General features: G+C 35.6%; 2 protein-coding genes across 2 annotated transcripts in view; both read right to left on the bottom strand.

The window, feature by feature from the left end:
* The window catches only part of LOC120347990 (VPS10 domain-containing receptor SorCS2-like), a 36,202-nt gene extending 28,710 nt beyond the window's left edge, over nucleotides 1–7,492 (bottom strand). Inside the window, exons 1-4 of the mRNA XM_039418102.2 lie at nucleotides 7,164–7,492; nucleotides 5,546–5,616; nucleotides 4,962–5,061; nucleotides 3,980–4,141 (exon numbers count right to left, since the gene is read on the bottom strand). Coding sequence (XP_039274036.2) covers nucleotides 3,980–4,141; nucleotides 4,962–5,061; nucleotides 5,546–5,616; nucleotides 7,164–7,436 — 606 coding nt within the window. The 5' untranslated portion in view covers nucleotides 7,437–7,492. The remainder of the gene's footprint in view (nucleotides 1–3,979; nucleotides 4,142–4,961; nucleotides 5,062–5,545; nucleotides 5,617–7,163) is intronic.
* A 1,691-nt stretch (nucleotides 7,493–9,183) lies between these two features.
* Nucleotides 9,184–9,859, bottom strand: LOC120342835 (uncharacterized). Its single transcript, XM_078117910.1, has 2 exons — nucleotides 9,726–9,859; nucleotides 9,184–9,646 (listed from the first exon to the last, which is right to left on the bottom strand). Exons 1-2 carry the CDS (start codon nucleotides 9,820–9,822, stop codon nucleotides 9,381–9,383), a joined length of 363 nt encoding a protein of 120 aa, XP_077974036.1. The 5' UTR covers nucleotides 9,823–9,859; the 3' UTR covers nucleotides 9,184–9,380.
* Nucleotides 9,860–14,377: the final 4,518 nt, after the last annotated feature.

The raw sequence follows: 14,377 nt of genomic DNA, 5'->3' as shown, positions 1-14,377 counted from the left end.
GAAATTCTCATTGCCGTCTGTAACAGTCACCGCGATTACGCACTTGTTAACCTTTCCGTGCGGTGGGCACGTATACGTACCCACGACAAAAGTCGCTAGATTGCGGCGGGTACGCTGATGTACTCCACTGTTTTATTTAGCAATCGGTCGCAAACTGTTGGTCTAGTTTTTCCGGGTTTTAGTTTATTGATGAGAAGTCTTCTTCGAGATTAACATAAGCGACGATAAATCTCGCTTTCGTTTACAACAGGAATTTTATTTGCGGCGGAACGAGGGAGTGTTTTTAAAATTTATGCGAATTTCGGTGTTTTTTGGGTGGTAATAGAAGACATATTATCCCTTCCATATACCGAAATATTTTGAGTTGGATCACGAAATTGCTACAGCAATATTATGCTATTGTTTGCCAACCACGAAGCGGTAACAGTAAAGAATTTAGCGAATATTTCTATTTTTGTCACGGTTTGAAGTTTCAACTCCCAAGAAAAAAAATGCCTTTTTTCTATCCGGTTTGTGACTCAGACCACCACTTTTGAAAAAACTTTTTTTTTTAATCGCCAATTGCAAGCTCTTTAAATAAGCTTTCCAACGAGCCGTCAGTGGGCAGCAGAGGATCATTAATTTTTCGTTAGTCGATCGATTAGTTGTGGGGGTACAAATGCATAAAATCGGCGTAGCAAATACGATTATTTAATAAAAAATAAAAATCGCATGGAAAGGGATAAAGAGATGTTTTTTCAGCGTATAATGATTTTTCTGTTGCGTAAAATGATCAATCCATGACAACTACAGGATTCCAAAATGTCTTTATATATTAATTTAATTATGTCAACGAACTCGCGGTTGCTTCTTCCTAATAAGTCAAAATTAAAACATTACTTCTCTGAAATGCCACGGCGATCTGTGGACATAAAAGTATGAGATAAACTGCCGGGTGTATTTAATTTTAATACGTATTTTTGGAATCTTGCGAACTCGTTATCGCCGTTGGAAAAATCTCTAACTGATATAAAATCCCGTAGAGTACAATTTCAATTCGTACAATGAAAATACATATAAAGTATATCGTTTAATCAATAATACATATTCATCGCCGCGATTAGGCCACTTGTTAAAAGAGCCGACTTTTGCAATGAATAATGAGTTTTCTCCTTTGTGCAAAGTAATCAATTTGTGACCGATAAGGGCATATTTAAAATGGTTTGCTTTATTATTGTCTTCAATTTAACCAGCGGTTAAGTCGACAAAATAAAATACTCACAATTTTAAAATACGACGGCAATCTGCGGACATGAAGTGCGGTAAACTGCTCGAATATATAAAGCTTTGATTTCCTTATTTTCAGGACTTGTAACATCAAAAATTCCATAAATCTGCCGTAATATCTCAGGTTAAAATTTATCCTAGCACAATAAAAATTGATTGAATATACATTAGATTGATTATCTTATATATATCATCACAACCCGGGGAAAGTTGTCCGTTTCAAACCTTGTATAATGTTGAAGAGAAAATTTTCGACGGCAATTTAAAGTAATGGATAATATGGCCAATCCCACCCACAATTAACAGTGCTTTGATTTTAGTGATGATATGTTTTCTAAACCCCGGCCAAACATAATGTGTGCGAGAGGCACACGAAATTTTGCGATTTTCAATGTCAAAAAGGGGGTTTTAAACTGTCGCAGGCCTCAATAAAACTCAAAAATATTGTTTAAAGTTTTATTTTCAGTATTTTACATTGCCGCTTTTCAATCAAAAAATTTGTGTTGTCCCCAGAAACTCGCCGCCGATGAACGTATATTAATTAAACTATCGCAATTCCGTGTGTGTACATAAATAAAATAATTATCATCGTTAACGTCGCACAACGTTGTGGAAAATTTTTGATTTAGAGAAGATAAAACCAACATAAAGTTGTTTACGGCCTAAATACCACGTCACGCTCATAATAACAATCGGCGATTATAGCAAAATGCTATTTATTGCACGCGTTATTGGCGACTTTTACAGTTTTAAAAAAATTTCAACGGCAACGAACGGGTATACCTAATATATAAAACTTCGATGTCCGCCGACCCGCAAGAATTAATACTTTCAAAAAAAATGAATCGGGCGGGAATACAGATTACGAACTTTAGGATCGCGGCGACAAAAACAATTAGCGATTTTGATGAATTTAACAGGAAATAAAAAACGCTTTGTTGCCGATTTTTCAAAGTTTCTTCTAATTTTCGAAGGGAGTATCGACCTCCGACGGACCCCCGTTGTATTTAAAAAAATATTCGTTATTCAACTATTCGGTATTCGTAAAAAATATTCGAACTATTCGATTCGAAAAAAATATTCGATTTTGCCCACCCCTAGTCGTGAACATTACCTCATTTTCACGATTTTGAATTATATTCGTTAGTTTCGAGTTGAATATGTCAATGATCATCCTAGGAGTTTCAGTTTAATTACAGAAATCAAAAATTAGTGTAGAAATAACTGTGATAGACTAGGATAAAATTCTTTACCGGTACTTTTAAAAAAACAGATTGTTGAATGGTATGAATTAGAATGATAGTTTGAAACAAATACTCCATTTTATAGACAACAACTCGCGAAACCACTCTTAAAATAAGCACCAAAAAAATAAATTGTAGTAAATAAAGTAAAGGAAGAATTTACCGGGGTCAAAGGTCGGGAAAAGGTCCATTCAGTGAAGCGTCCCGGGCCAGATTACTACAGATTTCCCGACCACTGCGATATGCAAACTACCGTACCTTATTACTGCGAAGACGAGTCCAGCAATCCTTTCGCGTGTGACATTGTCCATGTGATTCAAACTTACGAAAGCACGCATACTACAGTAATCAAGTGCACGATGCGCCGACCAAAAACAGGTTTCGAGAAATCGCCCCCTTTCACTTTTAGGCCCCCCTTTGTATCGTTTTCGCCCACTGGGGGGCGATATCGCCCACTTTGGGAATCACTGATCTACATACTAAAATTGTTAAATGCAGAAATTGGCAACCATGTGTTTCGCCTTGAGGTGTTTGTTTGAGGTACTGTGTTTGATTTGCGATGCTTTTATGGGAGCTTACAGGCTAGTTATTATTGGGCCTATTTTTCATAATTTCTTCAGCCGTGTTGCTGTCGATTTTCTTTTCTGTGCCACAAATTTTCTTCTGCTTCAAATTTTGGCCAGCGGGATCAATCAATTTTGGGAAGCACTGACATGACCTGACGAGGAGGCATGTTTTCGCCCCCGTATCGTATTTTATGGTTCAAATTGAATAATAAGCCCACCCCGAGAAAATTAAAATTAAGATTCACCATACTCGCCCAATAAGACTTCAGGCAAAAAAAAAATTGGTTCTAGAAAAGAGACTTGTGATACGGGGAATTCGGTATTTGATTGCACACTGCTATTAATTTTTTTTTGAGAAAGTGATTTACAGATGTGATATTGTTTACAGCAATACAGAATTCTGCAAACTACTATTAATAATCCTATAAATATCAATTTATTATCTGAGGGTGGGTATTTCAAACTGGGCCCTTGTCCTGTGGCATTTTTTGCTTTTTACACGCTACTATTAAATATTAAAGCCCCATTGAAAAATAAAATCACAACAAATGAGAGCAAATAAATGAATGCATCACAGTCAAAGACTCTAACGAATCACAGTTAATTTATTTAGATTAATAATGTAAATATGGCGAGTGGTACCTAGTTAGGATCTCTGCCCCAAAGAACCGCTCCTTGGCCTCGAGCAAAAATAGGTGTTTTTTTATAGAATAGCCTCCTAACTAACCAGCAAGACAAAATCTCTATTGCTTTCAATCTATGTGGGTAACTAGGCCATCTAATAGTATCACTTATAAATGATATAGCCTACCGATGATCAACAGTGATGGCGATGGATATTGAATATAATGTAATACAAGCTGAAGAAAAATTAAAAAAACAAAAAGCAGCAAAAAGGCCCACCTCACGCATAAGTTTGTCATATCCCAACAACCAGTCACTTTTTTCTGGATGAAACTCCAGTTTTTCAACAGAGAAAGGTACAGTAACATTAGTGTAAGTTTCTCCTTCATCTCTAGAAATCCAAATTCTTTTTGACCGGTCAAAATCATCCACAAATATGACCTTCAAAAACCGATAAGAAAGAAGGAGCATTACATTAAGAACAGCGATAAATATCAAAATCCGCTGCATAACTGCCTTTTGACAAGATAAGGTTATTAAAACAATAAGTTGGCAGATATAGCAGATTTTAATGTACCTGGTGTATCTTCAGTAGCATGACTTGAAGTTAGGAAAAACTGGCAACTAATCTCTCAAAACGAAATAACCATGAATCTATTTGAAATTTGCATTGCTGTATGTTGAATTTTTTAGGTCCATGCATGAATAAGTGTAGACTTGAGTTGACTTTACATAAGATCATAGCAAATCTGATCTGTATTTTTTTGAAGTGACAGACCCAACAAACACTGAGATATGGCAAAAAAATAAAGTATCACACCATAATAGTGCATCCTCTCTTTGTTAAGACAGGCTAAATTGGTTTATTCATAATCATAAGATACATAAGATACATAAGATCATAAGATACATGATAAAAAAATATTTTTTTGTGACATGATGATATGCGAGATCAAGTACGGTATTACAAAAGTAATGACTTATGAAAGCTCAATTCATGGGAAAAGTGAAAGAGAACAATGGAATGTGAGCATGACATAAAACATGACCTAAAAGCATGACGAAACACTTAGTTTAATCATGCAGAACGAAAATCTGTCTAATTTGTTCTGCAATATGGCTTTTTTACTTCCAGTTTGCACTATGTGGAAGTCCTGAGCTATAAAAATTCTCTTTTGATAGTGATTAGTGAAATTTCCCACAAATAAAAATTATGATAGAATACTACTATATGCATTCTCACAGAGCAATTTTAACTCACTTTCTTTTTGTCAGTTGGACAGACAAAATAGCTTTTCAAAATCGCACCTTCTGGAAATTGGCTTGTCATAACTTTGTAAGTCTTTCCATAATCAGAAGATCTGAGAAATATAATTTTCTAATTGTCGTGATATATTAATAATAACAGTTTTGAACCAAAGATCAACAATATTATTCGAGTGACATTCCAAGAAATAAAATACTATTCTGAAAGTACTAAAATACGTTTTTATTTCTGTGACTTGGCTTATGAGTTGGAGGTTGCACAAAAGCAAGATCATGATCGATGTATTTATGTATATATTGGCTCAAAGCAGAGTCTTACAGAAACTTAATAAAAGACATTTGGAAAATACTTTTACATGTAATAAAACAGGTTACAGCTACAGGTAAACACTATGAGCCAGGACTTGAAAAGAATTATCTATTATTTGGCATTGTTGTATCATATATTTAGCACGAAGCATTCAATATGAAATAGTCACTGTTGTAATATGGAAGAAATAATATTTTTTATTAACAGTCTCATAGAAAATATTCCAAATCCAAAATCAGCTTGGTTGAATCAAAATAGTGAAAGCAAACCTCCACAATGTGCTGTCTGTTACTTTATTTGTACTAGATCCCGACTTCTTTCGTGTCAAAATGAACACAACCTGAATAATAACAATTGAAGATGAAATAAGTTAAAATATCAAAAGCCATATTAAAAACAATACTCCATGATAGTACGTGCGTGCATGTTCCTATTAACAGTTTTCCTCTGCAACTAAATCAAATATTGAGAACTACTTTTCCTAAATGTGAGTTTTTCATTTTGGCAGCAATTGTCATAATATGTTCAATTGATGCAATACATCATTCAATGGGAAATAATCAACTTCCAATCACTTCCTGTAAATAAACAGATGGAAAATCGGAAATTTTGAATATTCATGTCCATGATACAAATCGTCATCTGGCTTAAATCTCAACAAGCAAAAGTTGTTATCCATAACTTATTTTATATCACACGATTTACAAGTGCTTGGGAAAAGATATTCACATGGATTTCATGAGCCCAAAGCCAAAAAATAAGGATGGTGATGAAATGAGCTTCTCCAGAAACATTCGAGCATATTTATCATCATGGTAGCTGTTCCTTATAATATTGAGCAAAATTGACTCAAGCAGGTGTTTACTAACATTCTAATTCTATAAATACATCTAGATGTGTGGAATCAATAATAGTAAAGATGATCATAATCTTTATTTTTTAACAGACACATCTGACATTATATTACCTTTTTTCAATTTAAAACATTTTCCGCGGTTTCCAAGTTCTAAATATAAAAATGTACCAAGAAACACAAACGACATCAATTATCTCAGAAAAATTGGAATTCAGCAATTTAATAAAGCCTCATTGCTCGACTGATACACTGTTTAATGACAGAGTTTAGCAAACATGAGTGATTTATTCAGTATTTTAAAGAGAGAAGAAGAGTTGCGTCGAGACATTTTTCTCTGATAATTTGGCGCCGCACAAACAAAAAGTTTGAACCGATATATATATTAAGACGATTAGTAGATGTTTAAAATTGGAAATGTAAAGTATTTTATGAACAATGCCTGGCAAAATGAGGCAAGCTACTCAAAACACTGGAATTTATTTGTCAGCGTTTTGATGTGAACGACACTAAATTTTTAGTCACTGTACTTATTAAATGCCTTACGGCATCACGGATTGCATCTGTGGCATTCTGTTCAGCGTAACCTGCTGTTAAAAATCTTGACTGCGGCCCCGAGAGATGTCAAAATTTATAGTTAAAATTGACTTAATGCCAAAAAAAATTTTCAAGAAAACCGACACATGTGATCAACAATTTTAGAAATTCTGTAGACAAACTGTAGATAATTTTTGCTGTCTCTTGTGGCAATAATAGACCAGGAAAGCTGATCATAAAAGCAAAAACGTAAAAAGCAACGGAAAGAAAGAAGAGCACAAATGACAATTATTTTATCTCCTTCGGCTTCTTTCGCATAACTAGAAATCTACTTAATTCAGACTTGAAAATGTCTAAGACAGCTCATTTTATTACTTTTCTCTTATTCTTTCCTTCCGGTAGAAAGCAATATCCTACTACTCAGACATTATACAAACTGAATATATTAGTAAAACAATTCATATGTTGAAGGAATACAAACGAAAGGTAATACTCACTGAACTTTTTTCGCCAGACCAATGAATGAGAGCTTGATTGTGAGTAGTAGCATTTTTCAAATCAAACCTGTGAACTTTTGGACCAGTTGAGGGAGAAGATGAACGACGAGATCGTGAATGAAGTAAACTTTGCCTGATAGAGATGCCCCTTTCTGTATCCAAATTAATCCATTCATTTTTATAGAGCAGTTTTGATGAGTATATACTTCCTTCAGTTGCATAAAATATCCACAAGAACAGCAAAGCAGACGTACCAGTTCGATATAAAGTCATTTTAGGCAAACAGCATTTAAAGGGTGTTAAAATTTGTTCTAAATTTAAAAAATCTCTCAATCAGTCTATAGCGATAATTTACATAATTAAGTTTCTTTCTCAAAAACTAGGTTATTCAAGGATCAAAGGCACAAAATAAATCCAAATATGATACGGTATGGCACAGTTCTTAGAATTACCTCACATTGAAAAAATATATCGAATATAACAGTGGGTGCAAACTCCATGAAGCACAAGTCAGAAAGGAAACTTTAAAACTTCACCATCGGATTCTGTGAAAAAAAATACCCCGATTTTCAAAAGGAAACAATTTTACAGTAGTATCCGAGTTTTCAGAAAGAAAAAAAAAATTTTGGTAATGTGAGGGCCGACGCAAGTCTTGATTCATATTAATTATGATTGAGGCAGGCATGACGCGATCAGACGCATCTGCCGCCATGCAAGACACCCTTGTTTCAGAAATAATAGAGTGTTTGTTTTATTGAATCAAATCTTCGATCATTTGGAATTCAGGAATTGGAAAACTGTGCCCTAATCATCTAATGTAGACTAATAGATCACAATACTGTAATAAGGCATGCTGGCATGGAAGAGGATTAAATTAAAAAGATTATGGCCATGTGAAAATGTTAATAAACATGTAACGTTAGCAATTCTATTTAGTGAGAGTGTGCTTCATTCAGTTATTGCAGTAATACAGTCTTACTATCAGTTAAGACTAAAGTCAGAAAGTGAAAACCTAAGTTATGTCGGGTCTCATGTACTTTCCTACCTAACATACTTCTAGTGGGCGTAGCATGAAAAATTTTTCACGTATCAATTTTAACCCCCACCTGACTACACCATCCAAAAATTACGTCATTACGATGTCACAGTGACGTAATGGAGCCCTTCAAACTATACGAACTGCCATCCAAGAAGCGCAAACGAGCACCCGAAATCGAACAGTTGGTTTTCTCGTCGCAACGATTCCAATAGAGAGACCGATAACGTCAGTCAGTTTTTTATCGTCGGCGCAAATGCCGTTTCGGTCGATCGTGCGTATATATTTGGCAAGCTCTATGCCGTGATTGTGATGTCGTAGGGATTTAATTTTTGGATGGCGTAGTCAGATGGGGGTTAGGATTGCCATATCAAAAAATTGTTATGCTACGCCCACTAGAAGTACGTTAGGTACGGAACTACACGAGACCCGTTATGTCTTTCATTAAAGTACCGTAAAACCGGCTAACTTCGGATGATTTCGCTATATTTTGAACAATATCTCCGCCGCATGTTGTTCAACTGAAGCCAAATTTGGAATATAATACATTGTGGCTATTCTCGTCTTGATAAAGTCGGTTCCATATCCATCAAAGCCTTTTTTCATTGAAATTATTGTCTTTATTCGTCTATTCTAAAATTATCTAACTTCGGATGGCCACTTTTCTCTTTGCGTCAACTCGTCGTGAGAGAGAAATGTCTGCGTAAGCAATGACGCGTGACAACGTCGCTGAATAGACCTTACGCCGCCACGACCTGTCTTGCGTGTTGAATACTGACGTTTGTACGTGACGTTACTCTTGCCGCTTCGCGAAGCTTAACTATTTATTCTTGTGTCCTTTATTATAACTCGTATATATTTCACTAACTACTCCTAATTTATTGCAAAATGCTAGTTCGTTCTTTTATGATCGTTTATTTTCAATGCAAGAAAAGGATTAACAAAAAAAAAAAACCGAAGAATTGAAAGTACCTAACACTGGTGTAGGTTGAAATTGAAATGCAATATGGAACAAGTAAAGAATGAACAAAAATTAGACAATTAAAAATAAACGGATGAATCGAATGAAACACTGGCAAAAGTAAAAATTGAAATCAAAAAGCAATATGGAACAAGTAAGGTATAAACAAAAAATCGACAGTTAAAAATAAACAGATGAATTGAAGGAAACGCTGGCAAAATCAAGAATTGTAATCATTTCCACATGGGTTAGACGGGTCTTTGCAACAGTTCTTGTGGAACCAATGTGTTTCGCTGCAGCTTTCGCAACCGACCCATTCATCCTCAATTTCCGTACTTCCATTTGGATCATTCCATAATCCACAAGCAGAGCAGGTTTCGTCTTGATTATCACTTTTCATATTTTCTGATTTTCTCAGAGCTCCCCGTTGATCGGCTCGGCAGAGGTTCCTGCCCGGTGTGACTTTCGATCCTCGCTTTCGTTTCACTTAATAAAGTCAAATGACAATAAACGGATAAAAACGGCAAAAAGAAACTTTGCCACTTTTTTTCATTTTGCGCCTCACCTGTATGTGGTCCAACCTCCTGCTGTGTGCATGTATGTAGAGTTCTACGCTCACCTGTTAAAGATATTATTACCATCTGCTGATCGTAAACAGACATATCTAATCATTATGATCGTATAGATACATGTTTCAGGCCTAACGTATTACCAATTGCTACGGTATCTATCGGTGTCGGAGGAAGTATGCAAAAACAAAAATCGACAAATTTCATATGCATTAAGCGTATGCATACCCATATTTTTGAATAAACAACATATGACTGAGACGATAGTGATGTTTTTGTAGGATTTAGTGACTAGGATCATGGATAAGCATAATTTTTAAATTTCACAAAACTGGGCGCCGCGATGTCTGGCGTTCAAATGTCGCAGCGAGTAACGCACGAGCTACGCAAAGTGACGTCGGCCACGAAGAGAGAGAACGGGATTTGCGTCGTTGACGTCACGCTGTACGTAATCATCAAAACGTCGATATTTTGATGTAATTTTTAAATCAAAATAATCGATTTCACTCGAATCTCGTACGACACCTTGTGATCACTGTATTTTTTTGTATACATTGTGTACGCTCTCTAGCGCTTGGCGGTGATTTGACGAAGGTAGCGTCTGTAGAAGTCACGATTTGAGCCGCTCGAAAAAACGGTGTCATTTTTTTGGTAAAATATGATTTTTTGAATGATAAAAAATCAAATCGAGCGATTGGAGGCTACGGCAGATTCAGATATGTAAGGCCTTACTATAGAAACCGACAGAAGCGCAATACGACGAAATTTAGTTGAGATATGAATGATTGAAAATTTCATCCGAAGTTACAAGGCATCCGAAGTTAGCCGGTTTTACGGTATGTAAGTAGACTAATCATCAGTTGGATAAAAACCCTTCTTTGTAAATGTATTTAAAAATAATAAAATATACAGATACCGCTATACAAAGTAAACAAATTACTTCTATTTATACATAGGAAGAATTCTGGAATTGGAACCAGTGAGTTCTTATAGCTCTATAGAGCAGTGATTCTCAACCTTTTACAATACCGGTACTGACCGCGTACTTACCGTACCACTTTCAGACTTTACTGTTTTTTACTCTGGCAGCTTACCACCGAAAAAGGCTCTTTTTGGCGTGGGGAACAATGGCACAAGACACGCGATATGGGAGTATTTTATAATGGGGCACTAGACAACATCCTTAGTGATAAAACGTTAATTCGCAATAACAGAATAATGGACAAGAGCGGGCGAGGGCGATCTCTGAAGACTTGACTGGTCCATAAGGACGTTTCTCCGACCCTTGACCCCAGAAATATTCTTTCTATGAACCTTTCATCCCTGAAAGATTCTTCCTATACATTACCATTGCAAACGTTTCGGGGCTTATTTTAAAGTGGTTTCGCGAGTTGGTCCTTGTAAAATAGGGTTTTGGTTTCAAATCATCATTATGATTCATCGCGTACAATAATCTGTTTTTTAGAAGTACCGGTAAGGAATTTTAGCCTAGTCTATCACAGCTATTTCTATGCCAATTTTTTATTACTGCGATTAAATTTAAAAAAAGACATAGTGATCATTACATTATAGCGTACAAAATTTGGAGCCCAGTCGACGCGACTGGTGTCACAGCACTTATCAACTTATCGGCAGGATATTTTGATTCATTTGCGTCGAAAAATGTAAAATATTTACTAGGTGATCTAGCGACGATATCATGTCTTCCACGTTCTCGTTGATAAAACTTAATTGTAATTTTAATGATATCAAACAGTGAAAAATTAGCCTTCATGTTTCCGGCAGAACCCTATAAAGACGCGGGGTTTAAATTTTTTGGTTTGGCCATTTAGTTACGTCCCATAATCAGATACCAAACGTAATATAACATGGCGCTTGTTTTTTAGGAAATGTTATATATGTTTAATCAATCGTTACTTAACTCTTTTTCGGTCTTGCACACATGATAAAAATTTATAATTTCACTCAGTATTTATGCCACCCATCCAGAAAAGCCATCGTATTTTAGTAATCGTATTTAGTAGAAACTATATTTCGCGCCAATATTAATGCCTTCCATAATAATATATGTTCGCCAAGTTACTTTTGTGACAGATAAAGTTGACTGCTTGAAATATAATTTCCCATCTTGCCACAATGTCGCTTTTAAAATTTTGCAACGTTTTCTTAATATAAGGTTAAATATTCACGTAAAAGAGGTGGCAAATAAAATTATTGAAAAACAGTAGCCTATGCTAGTAAAACTGCAGCAATAGCTCAAGTCACATAGATAATATATATTATTTTATACACTCCAGATTATTAGATGTTCTTGTAAACTTGATATAGACCGTTATCCTCCATTCCATGCATGTAGTATATTGAAAAACATCGTGTTGAAAATTTTATCATGTACAAATAGTTGCAAGTTTCCGTAGTGTAATTTGTATTGTAGTTCTGTCAGGTTGTTAAAATAAGTTCTGTACAATTAGCGATACTAACGTCAGGAACTTTAATAAAATGTGTATCTCTTTGTTTAATATTTTTGGTTTTATTGGGTGTTGATTTATGGAGTTAAATTGAATGAGCTTAACCTTCGTATATGCTGACCATACCGCAGAGCCGAGTTATCTGAGAAATATTTGCGGAAATTAATTTTTCAGAAGAATGTTTATTCGTTTTGCTGCTGTGAAAGTTTGGTCCGAATTATTAGGCATCGTTTTTTTTAATTCAACTGCTTAACGATTGCAGGTTTAAACCACTTAGTTATGATCAGAGTGACTATAAAGCTATAGTCACTTTGGTTGTGATCATACAACGATAGAACTCTGGACACAAAATGGCGGTGTGCCATATATTTCATATCTCGAACACAAAAACGGTTATCTTTTTTGGATAGTTTCTGCGGTCTGCAAAGTCGAATAAGCGTTTCGACATAGTAAATGCTAAGATCTTTGCCATCAAATTTTGCTCGGGCATTCATAACGTGAATTCATAACGTGAAAAGATACGTCCAACGGTGAAAATTGTTTATAACATGTTTAAACCTACTTAGTGTTTTTATCAATAATAATTAATTGTTGTAATGAAATACAACAATCTCTCATTTCTCTCACAAGTGCCGACAATAAATTGTAACAAAAATAAAGCAGGTTGTGAAAAAGTGAGAATACATGTGATAATAATAAGGGCGTATCGTGAAACGGCGAGCAAAACCGAAGCACGTGATCAGCGGTGCGTTTGATGACAACGTATCACCCGTGCGGCCGAGCAACTTTTACAATAATGCGAAGTGCTCCGAATACGCTCCCGTTTACATTAATGTAAGAAAACAGTTGTAATATTGGTAACTATTAACCATTTCTTCGCGTTCGACTATCGCACTCTTTATGAGTAGAAAATGTTCGTGTTTTCGACTTGAAAGGTACGGATCGATAAAAACGATCTAACCCACATAAAAGATCGAACACGTGTTCCAATATTATACAGTTTGTATAAGAGGCCACAACGCCAGACCACGTCGTAAGCCTATTCTATATCGAGAAACACGACTAAAACAGATCTTTTATTTGCCAAAGCTTTATAGATATTATCATGTATTTGAAGGATATTATCGGTCGTCGAGCGATGATTTCTAAATCCAGATTGCTTCGTAGTTATCAAACTAAACTTTTCAAGATACCATTTGAGGCGATTTGCAATTAGTCGTTCCATTACCGTACATAAGTTGGACGTCAACGAAATGGTCTGAATGATGATATAAGATTATTTGGTTTGTTAAATTTTAATATGGGAACTACGATGGAGTGGCGCCAATGAGCCGGTAATTAACCTTTTACCCAAATAAGATTAAAAAGTTGTAGGAGTTATATTTTGCATTTTTGGGGCAAGTGTCTGAGCATAAGACAACGTATTTTATCATATCCGGGAGATGTGTTCTTTCTAGGTCGCAAAACGTTGTCTAGTTCCCATTCCGAAAAAGGAACATCTAGAACAGGGTGGCCCAAACCCAGGCCCGCGGGCCACATGTGGCTCGCCGCTCTATTATCTGTGGCCCGCACCGCATTCGGAGAGTAATCAAAACATTTTATTTTTAAATTGCTTCTCATAAAATAAATCAGAAAAATTGTTTGAAATCTTGTTGTTATATCACTACTGTGACTGAATGGACTAGTATGATGGCTAGCTGAAGCAACTAGCGAAGTGAAGATGTGATGGGCAGTCTAAATTCTTACCTGGCTTTTTTTCGTTTTGGTCGGGATTATTTGCTAACAATATAGGCATGATAGAAAACAATACATCGGATGCGGATTCCTTCCATTAGCCTAGGTTGGCAATGCCTGATAACTATGTGTTCACACAATAGAGGTGCTTGTTTTGAATTGCATTGTTTACCTATTCTGGGTACTATTGTGGCCCGCGACCAATGCCGAAATAATTTTGTGGCCCGCGGAGCCCACAACCTTGGACCACCCTGATCTAGAATGCCGTCTGTATCTTCAACTTCAATTTGACAAGTTTTTTAAAACTGTAACTTTCTGATTAAAAAGTTCCTGGAATAGTTATCGGATGAGCTGACTGATGTAAAATAACGTCCAAATGCATTGACTTTTTCGGAATCATCAACTGTATATATGCTCATTGCATCAACTAAAGTACAATTACTATC

The sequence above is a fragment of the Styela clava genome, chromosome 11 (assembly GCF_964204865.1).
Source record: "Styela clava chromosome 11, kaStyClav1.hap1.2, whole genome shotgun sequence".
Taxonomy (NCBI): Eukaryota; Metazoa; Chordata; class Ascidiacea; order Stolidobranchia; family Styelidae; genus Styela; species Styela clava.
The sequence above is the reverse complement of the archived record's forward strand: the minus strand, read 5'-3'. Positions and strand labels throughout refer to the sequence as shown.